At 41.4% G+C, this 24428-nt stretch overlaps 1 protein-coding gene across 6 annotated transcripts in view; it reads left to right on the top strand.

Moving 5' to 3' along the window:
- TRMT11 (tRNA methyltransferase 11 homolog) overlaps window positions 1-24428 on the top strand; it is a 177133-nt gene that overhangs the window by 113438 nt on the left and 39267 nt on the right. For 5 of the 6 annotated variants that reach the window (XM_033937103.1, XM_033937104.1, XM_033937102.1 and 2 more), the window contains 2 exons: window positions 7727-7796; window positions 8093-8224. In XM_033937103.1, the coding sequence (XP_033792994.1) occupies window positions 7727-7796; window positions 8093-8224 (202 nt within the window). The remainder of the gene's footprint in view (window positions 1-7726; window positions 7797-8092; window positions 8225-24428) is intronic. The other variant, XM_033937105.1, reaches the window with a different exon arrangement.

The raw sequence follows: 24428 nt of genomic DNA, 5'->3' as shown, positions 1-24428 counted from the left end.
TCACCAGCCTTAAATGGTAAAGATAGTTTTAGCAAGGCTCTCTTCATATGAAGGAGCAGTAGGGAGAAGCACACAAAATACTTGCTGCATGAAAAAATAAAACTTTTCAAAATCAAAAAGTAAACTGCTAAACTTGGAATCCTTCCACAGGCTGCCTGCAGCTAGGGAACTCACACAAATGGAGCTGCTCCGTGACTGACGTTTCCTGCAGAAGCTTATCTACAGCTAATTAGCCTCCAGCTGTGTGGAGAGGAGGAAAACAAAATACTGCGTAGTTTGCAAATGTTTAAGTAGTTCAAGGCAACAAACTACATGAAAGCATTCTTCAGAGTCTAGCTCTGGCAAGTTCAAGTAACTCTGAACAGACATCAAACCCAGTCCAAAACTTTCAGAACACAGGTAAGTATTACAACTAGTCAAAGCACTTCCAACCTGGTTTAGCTTGTGTCCATTTCCTTCAATTTCCCACCAGGAATAATTGGCACACCAATGTCCATACACTTCCAGTTTTCCAGTTGCCTCTCAGTCCTTTCCCCCCTCATCAGCATTCAGCTGGGGAGAAAATTCTTGCTGTCTCTGAGGCTTCCGTTCCCAGCCTCTCTGCTCCTCCCCCCTCTGGGTCTCAGCTGCCTCGTTTTAAGAGGCTCCAAACCACCCCTCCCTGCTCTGAAGAGGGGGAAGGGAGAAAGCTCCCTCTGCAGCTGTGTCTGCTCACGTAACAGCTTCCTGCTAGTTCTCTGCCTTTCTGGGAGATGTAGTTTCCCGGCTCCTGAAGTCTTATAAGATCTAACAGCAGGCTTGGAAGAGTAACCTGCAGCTGGCCTGAACTCTCCCTGGCAGTCACTGTCTGTCTCAACAATCTTGGTGCAAGGGAGGTCAGCGCTATCACACTCAGTAGAGCCAACCTCTACTTATTGCTTTTCCTAGTTAATCTTGTGACGAAGCTAGGAGGAGAGCTAGATTTGTCACACCACCAGCCCCATACCCAACATTTCTCCTTGTATCACCAACACCATGCCACATATCTCCCTCCATTGCCTCCACCACCATGTCCAACATTCCTCCCTCCCACCATACTGCCTGTCTAAAACAATTTGAGGGTTCCAGAAGGTCTTTCGATTTCTATCTCACTCTGTCTATCAATCAAAACTGCACAAGGCCTTTTGAGTGCAAAATACCATCTCTCACCTTGTCTTATGCAACCAATAATCCTATTGCACCGTGCATACAAGAAAAAAAATCTTGCCTATTCCATACAAGAAAAAAAATTGAATTCTACTTACCCAGATGAAATCGTCAGGAAGGACCGAGACAGAGCCCCCAAAATGTAAGGTTTAGAGGGGTTATATTGAAGCGGCCTTATACTCCGCAAGGTTCCGAGTTTAATATCCTCACAGAAGATTCATTAGGAAGTAAAATCAAATGACAAGCACAGCCAGAAGTGATTGCATAAAGAATATAATATAGAAATACAAAAAAGCAAGATTCATCAAGATTACAATTAAGGAGAGAGCAAAGCAGTTTTCCTGCCTTACAGAATCCAGAGGAAAAGAGAGACAGAGAAGCGTGATGTTCCAGAGAGAGAGAGAGAGAGAGAGAGAGAGAGAGAGAGAGAGAGAGAGAGAGAAAGAAAAGGGGGTGGGGGGTGATGGTCTAAGCTTTGGGTTCCAGAGAGAGCGAGAGAGAGCGGGGTGTTGCAGAGAGGAGGCTTTTATAGCTTGGAATAAATAGAAACTATTGTATGTCCCAGTATCTTTCTGTTTATAATTTGTAAACTGTTTAAAACAATGGTTAGTTTAATTGATAAGGAAGGTGTGACACTTGCAGGCATGGTAGATGGGATTAGTCTCTGGCTTTGTCCCATTCAAGTAGCCTATTTTCTTGATAAACAATCCAGTCTGGCTGGATGCTTAATGTATGTGAATTCTGTGCAGGAGTGTTTAGGGTCTATCTGCATCAACATTCCAGAGTCAGATTGATATAATGTCCCATAGGCCTTTGCTGACGTTGGTTAGGTCAACCGAAAATGCTGACTGCTAGCAATGCTAGGCTGACAGCACCCTCTTTCAAATGGTATAGAGGTTTAAAAAAGGGAAATGCATTAATGAAGTCATTAGGTTCAATCTAGCCATTTATTTCTGCATGAATTTAAACAACTAAAAAAAAGATAAATATAGCTCATCTAGTCATAAAAAAAATGGCTCTCTAGCACCTCTAATGATGTTTTGATCACTAGGTTCCTTCCTAAGGTCTTACTAGGATATGAAATAGATGTAATCCCCACTTCCAGACCTCTTCCACATAATTTATGGAGAGGTGTTACTGAGCCTTGAAGGAGACCTGTGTGATTGCACTACAGCAAAATAAAAAGTAGCAGATCATAGTGAGAGCTAGGGCAAAACAGTTTAGGTAAAGATGCAGGTAATAATTAGCAATGTATTAAAAAAATTTATTTTTATTTGCTTATAATGTCATTTGAAAGCTGCTTGATGTTAATACAACTTAATTTAATTCTTTTTAGTGTGTGTGTGTGGGGGGAGGGGACAACACCTACATCAACAGTAAAGTTGAATAGGGTCATTAAATCCAGTGGCATACCTAGTATATATGACAGCCAGTGCTGATCATTTTTTAACAACCCCCTATATAAAAAAGATATTTTTAATAATAATCCATGAGTCACACAACAAGGGTGCACCTATGAAAAAGCAGCATTTTAAACACTGCAGTGAGCACTAGAACACCAGCACATCCATTGTAAAACTAAACAAGCCAGATCCTACACGGTCAATTGATCCTGTACAATTGATGCTTACAGAAAGCCATGTCCTTTTCATACAGATATACCCTCGCCCAATATAGAACAATCACAAACTAAAAATAGAAATATGTAGACAAAAGTTAAACTGAACCAAGAAACCAGACTGCATACAATGCAACACCACAGAAACAGTGACACTGTGCAAAATATAAAGACAGTAGATGTAAATTTGAAAAAACTGCTACATAACAATCACCACTTTACAAATTAACAAATAGAAATAAAACAAATAATGAGAAATAAGAAAATACCATTTTATCCATTTTTCTTTTTTTTTAAATTCTTTATTCAGTTTTAACTCTTGCAACAAGTGCACAATATTCAATCAAATAATTCGTACAAATCACTTGACATTCTAACAATTATTGTCAAATGCATATAAAATTAGCTTTCAGAGGCCTGGGATCCCTCCTGCCCGATCCGATCGGGGGTGGGGGGTGGATTGTGGCAGGAGAGATCTCTCCTGCCGCGATAGCAGTCGGAAGTGCTGCACTTCCCAGGATTGTTATCGCAGCAGGAAGATGAGCCATCTCTACTGCCACGATCGTTGCTGGGGGGGAGGGGATTCTGTAACCGGTGTTCTTTTTGACAGATACTGGTTGCAGAATCCAGCTTTTAGGCGAAGGACTGACCCCTCTTTTGCCTAAAAGGTCTGGTTCTGGCCGTTTGGGACTTAGGCTTTTTTTTGTTTGATAATGTGTTGCAAGTGTAGACGTAGTGGTGGTATGGCCGTTTAAACTGCTGAACGTAGAGGTAGGCCATTCTAAAAAAAACCCAAAAACAAAAACCCCTCATTTTGGACTTTTTTTTTGAGAATGGACATTTTCCCTGCTTCTACTTTCAGTGTTTAGGGCCTTAGCCCAAAAGGGGGACTTAGACATTGTTGTTTTTTTTATTATGCCCCTCCATGCCTTTTTCTATCTGCTTATCTGCATTGGACTATATTTCTTTCTGACTTTACTCTTCTGTTTACAGTCATATTTTTGGTTACTCACTTCATTGCACTTTTCATACTAATTATTTGATTGGGAAAAGGTACTATTCTTCTCATTAGCATTCTGATGTCTATGCTCTATATTATTTGCTTCTCTTGGTACAGCCTGTAGCCTGATGTTTCAAAGCAGAGAGGTATTCTAAGGGTTAACAGAACTGCCTGATAGTGTGAAAACCTGGGTTCAAATCTACCTTGAACTTTCACATATGTTCTCCAAAATTTGCAAACCTTACTGTTTATAACAGGAGCATTTTATGGTCTTTTTCCAGCTCACTGTTTATTCACTCCCTTCTCAACCAGTTCTCCTTTGTTTTCTTTTCAACATTTCCAAGTTTCCAAGTTTATTAAAATTTTTGATAAAACGCTAATCATTACTTTTAAGCATTTTACATTAAAAATGTGGGAAATCATCAAGAGCCAAACAAAACAATGCAAATAATGTGCTTGCATCTCTTTCAAAATTCTACATGGCATTTTTATTCCCATCATTCCCCTATTATGGAATGTTTACAGATTTTCCTCTGCAAGAGGCATCCACCAATTCAAACTCTCCCTTCCTCCTAGAAAAGGAATTAAAGGAGTTAAGATCTTCAATCAGTCTCTGGCTTTCAAATCTTCTCAACTTTGGAATGAACTCACCTTAATTCTAAAGAGCCTCAGTTCGTTCCAATCTTTCTGTAAATCTCTAAAATCTTTTCTATTCGCCAAATATTTTGGAAACTAATCTCTTTGAAACATTACTATTACCTTCTTTAGTTTTTATTTAATCATTGTAAATTTTTCTTCATCTCTATCTAATTGCTGTAAACCGAGTTGAGCTTTCTCAGAATGACCCAGTATATAAAGTTAAGCTTTAGTTTAGTTTAAACTATATAAGAAATCAAACAGACATGATGTACAATGAAACAAAAGGAAAGAAGGGAGAACTACAATATTTAGAGAAAAGAACATATTAAAGGTAAGAACTGAGGGACTGGGAAGAGATCAGAGTTTAAATAGAACAGAATGCTACATGGACCAGATCAGATTTTGTAAGCGTCTTTAAAAAGAAAACATTTAAAATTTCCTTTCAATTTTTCTAGATTATTTTCTGCCCTTATGTGGGTTGGGAGGGAATTCCAGATTATAGGAGCTCTGTTCTCCTTATAAGACATTCCAGAGATCTCACACAGCCCCCTAGCAGAACTGTTCATATATGACTTAATCTTCAGTCAGATGGTCTTTCTTTTCAGTTCTCTGCCAGTGCCAATATTATGGAATTTCTCTCTATGCTTGTATTCCTCGTTTCATCCTATATCATGAGTCTTTTCAATGGGAACCATCCTTTTTTTCTTTTTCCAATTTTTGGTTTTTCCCTTTCATTTCCTATATTAAGAAGAAACAAATGTGCTTTCTGGGTTCTTCTCATTTGGCACTTCTATATGTGCCATTTTTTCTCTTACCCTTTCTACTTTACTCCTTGAGTCCTTCTGATGTCTTACTCGTCAAACTTAGACTTGCCTGCCATTATGAGGTCGTCTCTTCATGTTAGAGCCTCCCTACACGTTGCTATTCTTCCCTTGATATCCTTTCCTCTCTCGGAGGATGGGTTGTATGCTTCTTTTTATTCTCGTTTCTTTTTCTTCTCTTACTCCGCCTACTCAAATAAGTCAATATATATAAATGCCTTTTGAGCGGAGACCTTCCTTTTTGTGTTTTATTTCAAGGCCAACACTCCCTCTATCCCATTTCGTCAGCTAAGGAGTCCCACATGCTGCCTGCTTGTCCTGGGATAAAGCACAGTTACTTACCGTAACAGGTGTTATAGGGAGACAGCAGGTAGATATTCTCACATCCCACCCACCTCCCCTGGTTGGCTTCTTCACTTGGACATAAAACTGACGACCTTACGAGCTGGCGTCGGGCAAGAAGGCACTCGCATATGCGCATTGTGGGCAATCTTTAAGCTTGGATGTGAGAATATATGCTTGCTGTCCTTAAATAACACCCGTTATGGTAAGTAACTGTGCTTTCCAGCCACCACCCCCCAGATTTCCTTTTGTTGTGGAACAAATGATAAAAAGAGCATTACTGATTCCCCCCCGACACCCCTAACCACTCACACCAATTATACCTCATACAGACACACTGAACCCCAAAGCCCACCCCTTCCCACTCACTACCTCACAAAACCCAACCCAACCCTCCTATTCTCCACCCCACTACCACCGATACACCTTATACCCAAAGGTGCCGCCTCCTTTTATGGCTCAGTACTCCCTGCCCTAAGTGCCAAATTAGCAGGACCCCTCTATACAGTGAGCATAAAACAATACAACAGAGAACAATCCTTTTAAACTGCAGAAACCATAATATAAAGGCAGCTGTAGTCCCATAACCAAAAGTGAGGAGAAAACCTTCCATGCCATGCACTACTCTGGTGATATTCTTCTGTTGTGAAGTAGGAAGCCACAAAGGAACATATACTAGAAAGTTAGGAACTGTGTGAGGTATCCCAGTAACAAGTCAGCATGCCTGCTTAATATTTCAGTCCAATAAATTAGACCCAGGCTAAAGACATCTTCACCATTCATTTAGGGTTTAATAAAAGGTAGCCTCAGCCCCACCACTCCACCGCTAAATCAATGTTTCATTGCGGGAAGAATTATGTGAGAACTTATATTATGTGAGAGCTTAATATTTCAAACAGTCTGAATATGAACCACCAACATGAGTAATGGTTTCCATTTTGTGAGCTGCAATATCTGATCTTCTCCAAGTTGGATTAGTTAGGTGTAGTCACTTAAAGATCCTCACCTCAACATTGAAAACCCCGCTGAAAAATCTTGGAAGAAGAGAATCCTTCTGTTATCATAGGTCAGAATTTTGCCTGAATGTAGTGCCCTTAAAATATACATTTTATGAGCATAGTTTAAAAGTCTCAAAATTTACTACTTGGGGATGGTCTGCTTGATTTCTCGGACCTTACACAGAGGGCTCTTTCAATCCTTAGTGGACCTGCAGCTGTAATGAACTCCAATTAATCCATGGGCCATTTTTCCAAAAATGCGGGCAGATCACTTTCCACCAGATTCCAGGATGCCCACAAGCTGGAGATTATTCGTCTGTGCTCTATTGATTTTGTTTTCCAGTGTCATTAGCCTCTCAAGCAGTCTTGGTTTTTTGTTATAAGGGCTTGAACATCATCTGCCCCATTGCCAACTCATTGTTGCAGTTCCTGCAGATCTGTAGAAAATGAGGTAAATCTCTGCTCCATTGCTTCCAACTTGTCTAATATTAACTGTAGTTGCTTTCCAATGGAATGTTCGAGCGCCGATTTAACCTCCGCCATTATCTCGGCTGCCCATGCTGAGCTAGGAGTTGGAGAAGGAGGCACATTCCTGTCCACCATCTTTAGGTTCCACTGGCTTACTTTTCTCCATTTCTTAAGCACATTGTTCGGAACCTTACACTACTAATAGTCCTCTATAGCAAGGAGACAGTTCAGGGGTCTGATTCAGCAGACTAAGGGGTCCTTTTATCAAGCCGCGCTAGCGGGGTTAATGTGTCGGACATTTCATCACGCGCTAACCCCCGCGGCCGGCTAAAAAATTAATACCTGCTCAATGCAGGCGTTAGCAGCTAGCTTGGCAGGCGGTTTAATGTGTGGTATTACATGCATTAAACCCCTACCGCAGCTTGATAAAAGAACCCTTAAGTGCAGATTATAGTGAAAGAATTGGGAGCAGGGATTTCTGCAACCTCACTGCTCCATGCGCTCACCAGAAGTCCCCTGCTGTAGTTTAAGATTAATAAGAGATGAACCATTCTCCAAGTATGCATGAGAGGGCTACTGTTGTAAGGTTGTTTGCATTCAAAGATTCCCAATAAAAAGAAATAATGAGCCACCGACATTATTGATGTTTCTACAGCTCCATATGGCATAAGAGAATCTACAAAAAAAACTGGTTCACACAAAGAAATACTGAAGACAGATGCTTTGTAAGTAACTCTTTTAATGTGCATTATATTCTTCTATATACTGTCCATTAAGTCCATGTAGTTACTGAAGTCACTCTACATGTTCTACTAAATTCTGTAGAAACCTGGTTAGATGGTGTTAAACCCAATCTTAACTTGCTTTATAATTTCGTTTTTGTCCAAGATACCACCCTCAGAACCTATTGACTTTACTGCTTTTTGGCTGTTTCTTTTATAATTTCTTCTAGCATTTGCAGGTTTTTAAAAATTTGCTTAAATGTGATGTGTTCAAAATATCACAACTTATTATTATTCAGTCCAGAAAGCCACATTCCTGCCTTGTTGAACTATGGCCTGAGTGATATTCTTTTGGATCTATTGAAGTTTGCAGCACAGTACCTTGTAAAAAGTGGAAGATTAGTCTACTGGTTACCCGTCTACAAGCCAGAGTATGTATTCCTTATATTGTCATCTCTTTGCCTATGCTATGTCTCATTTAAATTTTTTTTTTTTTTTAAATCTTTATTCATTTTACAACTTACAACAAGTGTATCAATAAGTGCCATTTGAAATTTAATACATCACTTGAATTTCTATCATATAAAACATTAATTCATAAAATTTAACCCCTTCCCTTCCACCCCTACCATAACATATGCAATCACATTTAATAAACATTTAATAAATCTCAGAATCCCCACATCCCCCCCTCATTTGCAATTGTACTTATAGTGGAAAATGGTATCTATTCATTACAATAATTTGTCAATGGCCCCCAAATCTCTTTAAATGAATTATAATTTCCTTTTTGTATAGCTATTCTTCTCTCCATTTTATAAATGTGACACAACGAATTCCACCAAAAACTGTAATTGAGTCTACTCGTTTTTCCAATTTCTTGTGATATGTTGTATGGCGACCCCTGTCATAATCAATAGAAGCCTGTTGTTTTTAGATGAAATTTGGCTCTTTGTTCTCATTGACATACCAAATAGAATCGTATCATACGGGTTTTCCAATAAACAATTTATTTGGCCCCATATTGATTTCCAAAAGGCCAAGATAAATAGAATAATAAATGATCAAGAGTCCCTGCTTCAAGATTACAATGCCAGCATCTATTAGACTTAGAGCTATTTAACTTTTGAAATCAAACTGGGGTCCAAAATGCTCTATGTAACAGAGAAAACTAAGTTTGTCTCATCCTCCAAGACCAAATTCGTGGCCATTGAGACGCGGAAATTTGATGCTTAATCTCAATGCTCCAAATATCCCTAAGACTATTTTTAGGTTTCTTATTTACAAATCCGTTTATCAATTTATACCACTGTGTGGCCTGGTGTCCCAGGAAATCTACCTGAAAACATAAAAATTTGAAACTATATTGATTGTTAAGGTTTTTCCATTCAGGGAGCCCTGAATAGCCTGCTTTAGTTGCAACTATCTAAAGCTTTGTGATTTATTAAGACTATATTTATGTTGCAACTATGAAAAATCAACCAGCTTACCATTAGAAATAACATCATTCAAAATACGTATACCTGCTATTATCCAATGCTTCCAAATGACCTTAAATCCGCCAATTTGAATCTTGGAGTTTAGCCATATAGTTTGATTTGTTGATTTATATATTGGAAAAGATGTTAAATTACTGACATATCGTAAGGTTTTCCATGTATCCATTAATATTCTGTTTTCTTTATACAATCTAGGCATTTTGATACTGAGAACATGACATAAACGTAAAGGAAACATGAGTCGCCATTCCAACCACAACCAGTCTGGGGTATTGTCTATGAGCTCTGGGAGGACCCAATACATACCCTGGCGCAAAATATAGGCTTGATGATACTTATAAAAATTGGGAAAATTTACCCCACCCTCTAAAATTGGCTTTTGTAGAGATACTAAAGCGATTCTAGGAATTTTACCCAGCCAAATAAATTTAGTAAGAATACGATTTAATTTTTTATAAAAGGACCCCTGAAAAAAAACTGGTATCATACTCATTTGATAACAAACCACAGGCAGTATCATCATTTTTATAGTTTGGACTCTCCCCCACTAAGAAAGATGTAAAGGATTCCATTGCTCACACATTTCTGTTACCTTCTGTAATAAAAATTTTTCATTCTCTTTCATTGTGTTTTCCAGCGTATTTTTTATCCGAATACCTAAATATTTTAATCCATCCTCCTTCCAAACAAAGGGGAATGGATCAAACAAACATAGTAACATAGTAGATGATGGCAGATAAAGACCCGAATGGTCCATCCAGTCTGCCCAACCTGATTTAATAATATAATATCAATACTAATATAAGGCCTTAGCTAAGCATAAAGCCAATGTCTTAGCTAAAAGTTTTCCATCTACATTAATTAAAGAGATAGGCCTGTAATTTGAAACCAAAGTGGGATCTTTATTTGGCTTTGGCAAAACTATAGTTAAAGATTCTGCCATAGTACCTGTAATGCAACCCTTAGTTAGTTGAGTCTGATATAAATTTAATAAATGAGGTAATAGGGTACTTTGAAATGATTTATAAAACTCTACTGTAAAACCATCCCCACGCTGTTTGCAATTCTTTTAATGATATAGGCTCTTTTAAACTTTTTTTTATATGATCAGGAACTTTCGATCCATTAATTAAATTCAAAAATTCCAACCCATCTTTTTCCCTATCAGAATAAGGCTCGGAAGAATATAAATTTTTATAAATATTTAGAAATTGATTTAAAATATTTCCAATTTGAGAATGTGTATCTCCTTTCTCATCCCTAATTGCAATAATTTTTTGTCCTTCTTTTCTTTGCTTTAAGATAATTTGCTAATAATCTTCCCACCTTATTTGAGTTTCCATAATAGAGTCTGTTGAGAAAACAAATCTTTCCTTACCGATTTTGAAGAAATCTCATTATATTTACCTTTTGTTTTTAAAAGAGCCTGCAAAGTATTTTGCTCCCATTTTTCAATCAATTTAGACTCCAAATTCTTTAATTTCTTTTTCCAAATTAGAAAATTGTTTTTTAAGTTGTTTTCTAATATATGCTGAATATGAAATAACTTGACCTCTCATGGTAGCCTTAAAGGTATCCCATAATATTTCCATGGAAATTTCATCTGAGGTATTAATTTCAAAAAATTCATTCATCTTTAACTAAAATTCTTCAAGGAAATTTGAATCCGCAATCAATGTATTATCGAATCTCCATACAGATCTACTATTATCCTGTTCAGCGAATTTAAATTCAATCTACACTCCACCATGATCAGACAAAATGATTAGATCAATGGAGGCTTGTGTCATCTGCTGACCCATTTGATTTGAGACAAAAATATAGTCTGTTCTTGAAAAAGATTTTTGAACATGAGAACAAAAAGAAAATTCCCGCTCATTAAAATGAAGTATCCGCCATATATCTTTCAAATCACAAGATTGCACTAAATTATCTAACCTTAATGATTTCATAACTTTGCTAGGTTTTTTATCCATCAATGGATCCATAACTGCATTAAAATCTCCAACCACTACTAAATTAGAAGCAGCCAGTGGGAGAATCAATTGTTGTAACATATTGAAAAATTCAGTATGGTTCGAATTAGGGGCATACATATTGAATAATGTCAGGGTATTATTTCCCATGCTCATATCCACATATATCCATGTTCCTAAGGGATCTGAATCAATCAACTGAAAATTAGCTGTACATTTCTTATTTACTAGGATAGCTACCCATGCTTTTTTTTCCCATTGCAGGGGCAAAAAAACATTGTTTCACCCAGTCCCCTTCTAATTTTTTTGACTCTACCGCTGATAAATGTGTCTCCTGTATATAATATATATCAGCATTCTGTTGTTTCAAAAATGTGAGCATTTTTTCCTTTTAATTTGATGGTTGAGGCCATTAACATTTAATGAAAACATTTTAATCTCCATTATAAATTTTATCCTCCAGATACATGAACCAACATAAAAATTTAAATTTATTTAGATTAGTATGAACAGACACCATTTTCCATATTTTTAAACTTTGAACATAAAATTTCCTCCCCCCCTAACCTTCCCATTCCTACCCTTTCTCCCACTCTACCTCTCTATATCATTATTAAAAGTGAAAACTTGGTAACACACATATTAGATCAGGTAATGAAAAACCCCTGACAGATATCACTAAAACCTCCTCTTAAAAATAAGTCACTTAAAACAATCATAGTAATTCATCTAATAACTTATCCACTTTCAAGAATTACATAATATTTGTCTACTCAATGAATCGATATGTACCTTTAAAAACCTTTAAACTATTATCATAGACTAGAATAAACAATATGGGGTTCATAATAAAAAAAAACAAACAACATCTAAAAAGTACCCATAATCAAAGCTGGTTTTAGACGTATCTAAAACCAGCTTAGGCCTTTCCCCTGCCTCTATACGCACAGAGAGAAAAGAGGTGTTTTTAGAGGAGGGAAAAGGGCGGGTGGTTGGCGGGAGGTGGGCCGACCTAGACCTAGGTGTGCAGCAGGTATAATCAAAATGTTAGGCAGGTTGCCTAGTCAGCACTTATACGTTTTGACTTAGACGAAGTCAAAACAGGTCTAAGTGCCGAAAAAGGGGCCGCTGAGGTTATCGTGGCTGCTGCGATCAGCTCAGCGGCCCCAGCAACCTACCTACCCCCTACAGCAATGATCGTGACAGGAGAGATGCCTCATCTCCCCTACCGCGATGCCATCACTCCTCTACCTGAACTGCCGTGACCCACGGCAGGAGAGATGCCCTATCTCTCCTGCCGCGGGTTGTGGCAGTTCGGGTAGAGGAGTGATGGCATCGCGGTAGGGGAGATGAGGCATCTCTCCTGTCACGATACATCACCCCCCCCCGATGACATCGGGACGAGAGGGAGTCCAAGCCCTCTTGCCCCATGGCACCCCTGAACCCCCAATGAAGATCAGGACAAGAGGGAGCCCAAGCCCTCCTGCCCCACGATCTCTAATCCCCCCTGAGTCCGATGGGGCCAGGAGGGAGCCCAAGCCCTCCTGGCTTCTCATCCCCCACCCCCTACAAGATTGGGCAGGAGGGAGCCCAACCCCTCCTGCCCAGGTGGACCCCCTACCCCTCACCCCCCACTACAATACGGGCAGGAGGGATCTCAGGCCCTCCTGCCCTCGACACAACCCCCCAACGACCGCCACCCCGAACCCCCGATTGGCCCCCCCCGCAGACCCGCGACCCTCCTGCCAACCCCACGACCCCCCAACCCCCAGTCCCAACCCCCATACCTGATAAATGTTGGCCGGACGGACGGGTGCCAAGTCCACCCGTCCGGCAGGCCAGTAGGCTCTGGAATGGGGCCGGATTGACCCAGGCGGCTGAAACCCCGCCCACAGGGGAGGCCGATCGGGGGTTTGGGGGGGTTGTGTCGAGGGATCCCTCCTGCCCGTATTGTAGGGGGTGGGGGTAGGGGGTCCGCCTGGGCAGGAGAGGTTGGGCTCCCTCCTGCCCGATCTTGTAGGGGATGGGGGGCGAGAGGCCAGGAGGGCTTGGGCTCTCTCTTGGCCCCATCGGACTCGGGGGGGGGATTGGAGATCGCGGGGCAGGAGTGCTTGGGTTCACTCCTGCCCCGAATGTAATCGGAGGGGCCGCGGGGTAGAAGGGCTTGGGCTCCCTCTTACCCCGATGTCATCGAGGAGATCGGGGGTGCCGCGGGGCAAGAGGGCTAGGACTCCCTCTTTCCCCAATGTCGGGGGGGGGGGGTGGATTCTGTAACCGGTATTGGAACTCATTTTGTATTCCAATGGAGATTTTCAGCGTTTTATGTAGGTTGAATATTATTTGTATTTTATTATGCCTTATGTTTGTTGTCTTTTCTTAAAATCGATGCTGTTTTTTAATAAATGTATAAAGGATTTTGCATGGAGAGAGAGAGGATTTTGCAGTGCAGTGGGAGAGACATTCTATGCAGAAGGAATTTAATTTGGATTTCCTTTTGCACTTGTGTCAACAGGAGTGTGCTTGTTCTGCTTCCTCCTTTTTATTATTTTATTCAATGTTTTTCATCCCTTTTTTTGTGTGCTTGGAGTGCTTATTTAGCTCTGCTTGCTTGGAGAACACACAGACTTTGGTCTGCAGCTGACAGGCCAATCCCAGTGGGTACCTGTCAGCCAGCCTGCATCTGCTTCTGAGGAGTCCAGACTGTCCCTATTTCTCCTACTGCCGGACAATGTTTGATGCAGGCTGTTGGGCAATACCTAAGAGACTCGGCAGTGTCTCGCAAGGTGCTGGCTGCATTCTGTGCCTCTGCCCGTTTCTGAGCGGATCTGTCAGTCCACAAGGGAGGAGGTGCAGTCAAGCATGGAGTCTGACTGGCAGCCTGAAGATCAGTTTCATGGAGGCATTCCAAGCATGAGTCAGTAGCTCTCTGATTCCAGCTACTGTAAGAGAGTTGTGGCAGGCTGCAGCATACTTCCAGCATTTCTGCACATGTCACAGCGTATAAAGGCTGTTACAGCCTGTAAGGTGTGTGTGTGTGGGGGGGTGGGGGTCTGAAGTTCACAGTTTCAAGGTTTCTGCATGAAAAATCCTAAAATTGCCGTTCTTAATGTTTGCTATATATGAAAAATATTGCGATTTTGGTGCAAATTTATTAACAGTGGCCAACTTGGATTTTTAGCAGTCTTTTTTTCAAAAGCTCCCTACTTCTCCAAAACTGCAGTTTTAGCCTCCAAAATGTTGGGATGGAGTCCTTGAGCTCTCCTCATGTGGATTCTTGCTTCGATTGTGCAAATTGGGTGCTTTTGGAGCACTTTTGTGCCACGAATTACATGGCACATCTGGGAGTGATGGCAGTGCAAAGCTTGGCCTCTCCCCTGATTTAGCAGGTGACTAAACATTTGGCTATCCTGGTGGGGTGGCTTATTTTGTTTTTGGGACTCAACACAGCTGATGGTTCCGGAACCCTCTACTGCCACAGAACCACATTCTTCCATCATCTCAGGGTGATTCTGTGCCCCAGGAGCTGGAGGCCTTTGAAGACTTTATGGCATATTTGCGGAACGCATTTCACAACAAGTGTTCTTCCCAGCGCAGTCCCACTCAGCCTCTGCTCTATCTCTAAGCGGTGTTCTTTTATGGGCATGTTTTCCCCTCAATCCACTGCTGTTTCAGCACTGCCTGATCCTGTTCTGAGTGATTCTTTCGATGATGACAAGCTTGCTGGCCCTTTATACTCCAGCACACCACTTAAGGGCATGGAAGTTGAGGGACTGTGTTCTGGCTCCTCAGAGTTCTTGAGAGCGGTTTGCTGGATCTTGTTTTTGTCTCTACAAGAGTTGAATTTGGTCTCTTAGCCGAGGCGGTGAATGGCAAACATATTTAACTAGAGTTGAGAGCGTCAGACTTTAAGATAAGCTAAGTATCTTGTTCTTCACAACCCCCCCAAAAAAAAGAACATATGTGAGTATTAAAAACGGATATTAAGAACGGATATTAAAATGGTAAATAAGTAGAAATTAAATGAGAATAAGTGTATAAAGGACTAGGGAAGGAGGAAGTTTTTTTATAGCCAATGAGGTGGTTTCCCTTTACAGTTTACCTGCATAGATAAAACTCTGGTGGTAGACGGGTATCTGAGCTTTTTTCTCCTTTTAGAGAAATTTGTGCTATCTTGCTGGTGTTGTGTATCATGCTGTGGTATGAACACCTATGTGATTATTAATGAATAGTAAAGTTTTGATTTTGGGAGAGTATCATACGTATAAATAGTGGGGTTCCCCAGGGGTCTGTACTGGGACCACTGTTTTTTTAACATATTTATCAATGATCTAGAGATGGGAATAACTAGTGAATAAAATTAAATTTGCTGATGACACAAAATTGTTAAATCACAAGAGGATTGTGAAAAATTGCAAGAGGACCTTGTGAGACTGGAAGACTGGGCATCAAAATGGCAGATGACGTTTAATGTGATCAAGTGCAAAGTGATGCATGTAGGAAAGAGGAACCTGAACCCAGGGCCGCCATCAGGGCAGTACCACCAGTCCTGCATTCAGGGGCCCGGAGCTGACAGGGGGCCCGGGCTCCTCCAGGGTCCTAGGCCACAGTCTAGGGGGAGGGGCGGTCCGCCCCATGTGGACAGGAGAGAGCTGGACGGGGGACCCGCGGAGTTCAATACATCTCGAGCCGCGAGGCTCGTCTTCTGTTCCTGCCTGCCCTGCAGCTCACATATAGCCGATCGCAAGCGTTCCCCGATGTCAGTGCTGACGTCGGAGGGAGGGCTTAAGCAAAGCCTGCCCTCCGACGTCAGCGCTGACGTCGGAGAATACTTCCGGTCGGCTATTTGTGCGCGGCAGGGCAGGCAGGAAGCAGAAGACAAGCCTCGCGGCTTGAGCTTCGTTTTGCTGAGAAAGTTGCAAAGATGGGCTGGGAGGCAAACGCGGAACACAAAAGGGGGGAGGGAGTGCGTTTTGGACACAAGGCATGAACTTGGGAGAGAGGAAGGGAGGGAAAGAGATGCTGAGGTGGGGGAGAGAATGGGTTTTTGGACACAGAAGGCATGGACTTGGGAGAGAGGAAGGGAGGGAAAGAGATGCTGAGGTGGGGGAGGGAATGGGTTTTTGGACACAGAAGGCATGGACTTGGGAGAGAGGAAGGGAGGGAAAGAGATGCTGAGGTGGGGGAGGGAATGCGTTTTTGGACACAGAAGGCATGGACTTTGGAGAGAGGAAGGGAGGGAAAGAGATGGTTGTGTACACGGGGAATAGAAGAAAGGAGAATTTTTGGTCATAGGGAGGGAGTGAGGTACAGATAGTGGCATACTAGGGTGGGGGGGGTCTGCCTCGCCCCGCCCTGGGTTTACATCCCAAGGGGGTGCACAGCTGGTCACCCTCCAGTGTTCTCCCTAGGCCGGCAAACTCTTTAGCCACTTGAATGCCACCGCCGCCATCGGGAACAGGCCGGCGCCAAGTTCTCCCTGCTTTTCCCTGTGGGGCCGGCCAACTCTTGCCACTCGCGTCAATTCTGACGTCGGAGAGGACGTTCTGGGCCAGCCAATCGCTGCCTGGCTGGCTTAGAACGTCCTCTCCAATGTTAGAATTGACGACGGGTGGCGAGAGTTGGTCGGCCCCGCGGGGAAGAGAAGCAGGGCGAACTCGGTGCCGGCCTGTTTCCGATGGCGGCAGTGGCAGCCTATTCCCCAGTGGCGGTGGCAGCATTTTCCCAATGGTGGTGGCATAGGGGAGAGCAGGGAGAAAGAAAGAAAGGGGGGACAGGAAGCCAGAAAGAAAGAAAGGGGGCAGGGTGAAACAAAGAAAAATGGGGCACGGAAAGAGAGAGAGAGAAAGACAGACATACAGAAAGAGGGTGTGGAGAAAGAAGGGGGCAGGGTGAGAGAGAGAAAAACAGACATACAGAAAGAAAGGGGGTATGGAGAGAGAGAAAAAGAAAGAAGGGGCAGGGTGAAACAAAGAAAAAGTTTGGGGAGGGAATGAGGTCTGGAGGAGAGGAAGCATACAGGAGGCTGAAAGAAGGGAAGAAATATAAGAAATATTGGATGCACAGTCAGAAGAATAAAGTGCAACCAGAGACTGATGAAATTACCAAAGGTAGGAAAAATGGTTTTATTTTCAATTTAGTGATCAAAATGTGTCTGCTTTGAGAATTTATATATGCTGTCTATATTTTGCACTATGGCCCCTTTTACTAAACCGCAATAGCGTTTTTTTTAGCGCAGGGAGCCTATGAGCGTTGAGAGCAGCGTGGGGCATTCAGCACAGCTCCCTGCGCTAAAAACCGCTATCGCGTTTTAGTAAAAAGGGAGGGGGAATATTTGTCTATTTTTGTATAGTTGTTACTGAGGTGACATTGCATAAAGTCATCTGCCTTGACCTCTTTGAAAACCCACGGAATATAAATGATAATTAACATTTTCTCTGCGTACAGCGTGCTTTGTGAAATTTTATTGTTGGTAGATCATTTTGACTTGGCCACAAAGGTAAGGGAGGGGGAGGGAGGGAGGGGAACTTCTGAAAGACATCTAGTAATCCTTGAAGGCTTGACTGTTCAGGGAATTATTTTTGTAAAATCATGTTTTGTTATGTGACTGGCATTATTTAGACTTTAATTTCTATGAATGAATAGAATGAAAATGATATAAATTACTTGCTTGTTTTTATGTGCGTGTGCTGAAGGAAAGTGGAGAGAGAATGGGCTGAGGACGCTGAAGGGAAATGGGGAAGAGAGAATGGGGAGAAGACGCTGATTTATAAATTGACAATTGTACAGAATATTGTTTCTTTTTTATATTCATCCATAGCTGCATGTTAATGATGTGCTCATATGCACTTATTTATTATCATAACATATACATCATCATTAACATGCAGCTGTGGATGTGTAAGGACAGGCTGAGGAGGATGGATGGGAAGGAAGGTGCACATATCAACATATCGTACATTTTTAACATGCATGATGCAGCTATAGGCAAGCAGAGGAGGATGGGATCATACAGATGTGTATGTTCAGATATGCGCTCAGATGTGTAGTTTTTTCTGGTATATTTATTAAACTTACAGTATTTATAAAAACACATTTAATACTTGTTACAAAAAAATATTGTGCAATTGTGATCTACTTCTGGCCTACAAAGGTCAAAAGAAATCCTTAACTGAGATTTTACATTCAAAAGTGAATTATAGCTACTAGCACTATTATTTATTAGTTATTTATTATGCAGATGTTTGTTAGTTTGTTATTAGTTCAGTATTAGATATATGTTAGTTTAGAATAGATAGGTATAGATTAGTTTAGGTTAGGTTAGGTCCCTGCTGAAAGAGTCTACCTTGACGTGGTTGCAGGCTTACAAATCTTTTGGTCAAAGAGTGCGGCGACAGAGAAAAGTATGTGTGTATTCGGCCCATGGAAAAAGGGGGGGTCGGGGGGGGGAAGGGGTGCGTGGGGGGCCCAATAGGATTGCTCAGTAAGGGGCCCAGAAATTTCTGATGGCGGCCCTGCCTGAACCATAGTTACATGATGCTGGGTTCTGTGTTAGGAGTCACTACCCAGGAAAAGGATCTAGGTGTCATTGTTGAGGATATGTTGAAACCCTTAACTCAATGTGTGGCAGTGGCTAAGAAAGCAAATAGAATGTTAGGAATTAGCAGAAAAAGAATGGAAAACAAAAATGAAAATTTTATAATGCCCTTGTATTGCTTTATGCTATGGCCACAGCTTGAATACTGTGTGCAGTTCTGGTCGCTGTATGCCAATAAAGATTTAGCAGAATTAGTAAAGGTATAGAGAAGGGCGACAAAAATGATAAAAGGTTTGGGACAACTTCCCTATGAGGAGAGGCTAAAGTGTCTAGGGTTTTTCAGCTTGGAGAAGAGACAGCTCAAGGGTGATGTGATAGAAGTCTTTAAAATACTAAATGGAGTGGAAAGGGTAGATGTGAATTGCATGTTCACTCTAGGACTAGGCGGCATGCGATGAAGCTACTAAGTAGTAGATTTAAAAAAAACAGAGAAAATGTTTTTTCACACAACATGTAATTAAACTCTGGAATTCATAAGAACAGCCTTACTGGGTCAGACCAATGGTCCATCTAGCCCATTTGCCCATCCGCATGGTGGCCAATCCAGGTCACTAGTACCTGGCAAGAACCCAGATAGTACCAACATTCCATGCTACTGACCCCAGTAGCCCATCCTCACAGTGGCCAATGCTAGTACCTGGCAAAACCCAAATAATAGCAACATTCCATGCTACTAATCAAGGGCAAGCAGTGGCTTCCCCATATATGACTCAGGGACAGATTATGGACTTTTCCTCCAGGAAATGGTTCAAACCTTTCTTAAAACCAGCTACGTTAACTGCTCTTACCACAACCTCTGGCAACAATATTTGTTTTATTCTGTGTTATACTTTGTGCTATAAGCTTTGTTTTATTATATATATTTTTACTTTTGTACACTTGCCTGAACAATTGGATAGTGCAACCAATAAATATTTAATTATTTTTTTATATAATTAATGGGCATCAAGTTTTAACACAACACATAAAAAAAGAAGCCAAGTGAAATCAGAGATCAAGTGCTATTTCAATAGGATTTAGCAAAGCAGAGCCCCACATTATTCATATTCAAATTTAAATCACTATTTGACTTAATGGAAATAATATTTTAGGGCACTATTCAAAGCCAGATCAAATAGAAATAGTCACTATAGCTCTAGTTTTAAATTCAGAAAGTTACTTCAGGGCTCAGTTTTGTTTTTAAGGTGCCTATGTAGTACCATGTAAAAACCTTTGCTGAAATCCAAGTACACCGAGTCTAGTCTCTCCCCTGATCCAACACTGACCACCCAAATAAACTGATTAATCTGGAAGACCACTCTTTGATGAAATAATGCCACCTTGGATATTGAAAATGGTTGATCCAGCAACTGCATTTTAATAATTTCATTCATTTACTTATCAAAGATATCAGAATAACAAGCCTGCAGCTCCCAGCCTCCTACTCCTTCCACTTTATAAAACGGAACTTCTGCCCATTGTCAGATCTTTGGACCAATTAACTAAATAAATACTGAAAGAGACAGTAACAGACTGAACTTCTCTAGCTTCACTTAATACCAATCCAGTCTTTGCTTTATCTACTTTTAGTTTTGACTGCTCCTTGCAAAGAGGCCCACTTCAGTTCTATTCCTATCTATGTCAGTTTTATAGTCCTATTCCAAACTCTTCCCCAGTGAACACTTAACAGAAATAGGGTAAAATTCAAAACTGCTACTACTAAACTTGTTAGTTTCCTTTCCTTTATATCTAACAAACCAGTCCAATCAACTGGGTCAACAGATGGTGACAGAAAATTTTGTTTTAAAACCTTAAAGCTGATCTTGCTCCTTTCAAAGTGGGGTTGGTGCTACTCCTAAGAACCAAGGATGAAAAACCCATCAAAAACAAAAAAACATTTTGTTCCAACTTTCATATGTTATGTTAGTCAGGTTGTTTATTCTGCCTTTACCTATTTAGTTAAAGTTTGGATTACAACAGGTTGGGTCAGTCACCCAGGAAGCTACAGTGGACACCTTAGTTTGACACAAACTCTCAACAGAGTCGCCAGAACAGGGAATAATTGCTGTTATATTTCAGACACCTGAAGTTCTTGATCTTTTTTCTTCAGGAAACACTTTTGCATGCTTCTGAAGCTTTAAAATTACAACAGAACTGGGTAAAAGAATGCTTCTTTTCCCATGCATATGGTAAGAAAAGTAGTATCATTACTTATCTAAAGATCTTCACTTTTCAGTTGTCTCCCATTCTAATGATTGGGAAGGGTGCTAGATACTGCTTAAAGTAAAAATTCAACAGTAAATTTTTTCACTTCTGAATGATTATGTTCCAGATTTGGACCAACCCTCCTTTTTTTATCAACTAAATAATCAACTTGCTTTAGTTGGCTCAGATTGTATTAAAATGGCAGAAGACATGAACCTTCTTTTAGATATTGTCCTGGATAGAAAATCTACTGTAATACTAAACCAAGATCTTTAAAATCAAATGACGCATTGCAACATCTCCTACAGTCTTGGAATTTAGTAGATTTCTGTTGGTTACTTCACCCCATATGCTAGAGATGGCTCACTGGGAGTGTATTCACTGTTCTCAGCGTGGGACCTCCATGGCTGCATACGAGGGCAGTTCAAAAAGTATCAGACCTTTATTCATAAAAAGTACTTGTATTCAGATACAACAATTTTATACTAATCTCCTTCAAAGTAGTCCCCTTGGGCTGCCACACACTTCTTCCAATGGTTCTGCCACTATTGGAAGCAGCGCTGGAACCCCTCGTTTGAGATTGCTTGCAACTTGTCAGTCGCATTTTGCATGATGTCTTCTCTTGACTGAAATATGGTCCCTTTCAGGGGTATTTTTAGCTTGGGAAAAATCCAAAAGTCACACGGAGCCATGTCGGGAGAGTAGGGACCCTGAGGAAACACAGGTGTGTTATGTTTGGCTAGGAATGGGAAGGTGCGTTATCGTGATGGAGCTGCCCGCTGCCCACAGGTCCAGCCATTTGCGTCTCACAGTGTTACGAAGGCGATGCAGAACTTCTTGGTAGTACCCCTTGGTGATGGTTGTGCCATGTGGTGCATACTCGTGATGAACTACACCACTGGAATCAAAGAAGATGGTCAGCATTGCTTTTTTTGGCCTCAGGGATGTTGAATGCTTCCATTGTGATGACATCAACTTGGTTTCTGGGTCGTACCCATAAACCCAGGACTCATCACCAGTGATCACTGTGCTAAGGAAGTTGGGATCACTGTTCAAAGTCTCCAGCATGTCCTGTGCGATTTCCAAACAGAGTTGCTTCTGCTCGTTCGTTAGCAGCTTTGGCACGAACTTCACTGAAATTCTCCAGAAGCCCAAATCCTCAGTCAAAAATGGAATGAACGGCTCCAACGCTGATACTCGCCTTGTCTGCAAGTTCTCTGATCGTGATTCGATGATCCTGCATCCTGGGTCCTCACTTGGTCAATGGCGATCTCATTTCTGAACGTGCTTCACTCTCCACTGATATGCGGCCATCTCTGAAGTAGTTATACCACTCCTTTATCTGTGTGGTGCCCATTGCTTCATCTCCGAAGACCTGTTGAATCTTGCAGATTTTTCCACTTGGGAATTGCCAAGCTTTAAACAAAATTTAATGCAGTAGCGTTGTTCAACTCTGTCATTTTGTCAAAAATGAAAATTGGATGGCGCTCACTTTCACTTCCTCACTCATCGGCGGTCTGCCAGCGACTGCCAGCTTCTGTAGTAGTGAAAAAATTCAAGCATGCGCATTAGGGTCACCTACATACATGTACCAAACTACATCTTTCTAGCTTTATTTGTTTACCCAAGAAAAATTAAGGTCTGATACTTTTTGAACAGCCCTCGTATGTTTCTTTTTGGAAAAGATTCCAAGCCCTGAATACAGTTTGTTCCACAGACTCCAGGAGAGGGGTGGTGGGGATAATGGAGGTGTTAGTGGGGGGGGGTAGGAAGTCAAAATGTGCAACTTGATGTTCATGTCCCATGTACAAGTTTTCTTTGTCCATTTGTAGAATGTGCTGGCTCTCTGCATAGTTAGGGAGGCTGATGTATGTATTATTTTGTTGATCCTGTTATCACCTCGCTCTGTCTTTTGCCATTGGGTTGTATTCTGTTTTGAGTTGCTTTAAATAAAGTTTTAAAAAACCCACAACTTCACCCTAAGGATATTTTCATTCTATTCAAAATCTCATGATTCCTTCTCTCTTTGGATTATATCTTTGCATCTAATCCACTTATTCCAGCCATGAATGAGGCTACAGTAGAACCATTATTGGTTTCTGATCATTCTTGGGCTACCTTACTTTTAAAAGACATGAATGTAGGAGACTGGAGGATCCAAGATGGCGGAAGGGACAGCCAGCTGAGCATCCTGGCTCGATCTTCGATCGAGTATTTGGCTTATTTTGTCTTTCCCTAAGAGGATTTACTTTTATAATGCCGAAAAAAAGGGGCCGAAGCACCACTGCAGCCTCGCGGCGCCCCAACCCTGCTAGAATCAGCAATATCGAGGATCTAATTTGCCAGATGCAGGAAGTGTCGGCGGTGGCGTCGGCTACCCCGTTGGAGGCTCTCGTCGGTGAGCAGGAGGTGGTCTCCCCGGGACTGGAGATCTCGTTGAGTTCCGACGCCAGAGCACCTCTCCCTCTTCCCTAGACCGCCAGCTCCCCTCGGGTGGAGGAGCCATCGGATGGCGGTGAGCTCCTGTCCCGTGAGGCTTTGGACACCAGACAGGGGAGACTGGATTTGGACTCCTGTTTGGAGAGTCCTATGTTGGCTGAGGGCTCTAACAGCAGGAGGGAGCACAGCTCTCAGGCGAACAGCTTCCAGGAGGACAGGTAGGTTGTATTAAATCCTCCAACTTTCCTTGAAAAATCTTTTACAATTGAGAAACCCCGAGAAATAATTCTTGAGGCGATATGGGACCTAGTGGCAGACCTGGCAAAATCTCTTAAACCTCAAATTAGCCAACTTGAACAGAAATTAAACACTCACAAAACATTTATTAAAACTTTACAAACTGATATGCAGGACCTCAAAGACTCAAAAGATGCCACTAAACAACTTACTGAAATACTAATGAGAGATAATATAAATATGAGAAGAAAACTGGAATCCTTGGATAACCTCTCTCGTAATAACAATCTCAGATTAATTAATTTTCCTAGAGTGGCAACAATATCTCAGAGAGATATGATAAGAAGGTATATGATTAAAATATTGGACATATCAGAAGACTTGCTTCCACCGTTTACTCAGGTTTATTATTTGCCCAAACGAAGGGTTGAAGGACAACATAAAAAAATACAGACACCACAAGAGGTTCAACAGGATTTAAATGTTTCGTTGATGTTGGAACAGTCAGATAAGGAAATAGCGACACCTGCAACTTTACTTCGCACTGTTGCCTTGGCACCAGATAAAAACTGGTTGCTGAGACTTTACTTCAAAAATAAGTTAAAAGAATTCTTGGGATTTAGAATACAAATGTTTCCGGATCTGGCACGAGATACCCGGAAACATCGATGTGAATTTTTGATTTTGAAACCGGGAGTTATTGCTC

The sequence above is a fragment of the Geotrypetes seraphini genome, chromosome 3 (genome assembly GCF_902459505.1).
Source record: "Geotrypetes seraphini chromosome 3, aGeoSer1.1, whole genome shotgun sequence".
NCBI lineage: Eukaryota > Metazoa > Chordata > Amphibia > Gymnophiona > Dermophiidae > Geotrypetes > Geotrypetes seraphini.
Note: the sequence above shows the minus strand (reverse complement) of the source record. Positions and strands in the feature narration are given on the sequence as shown.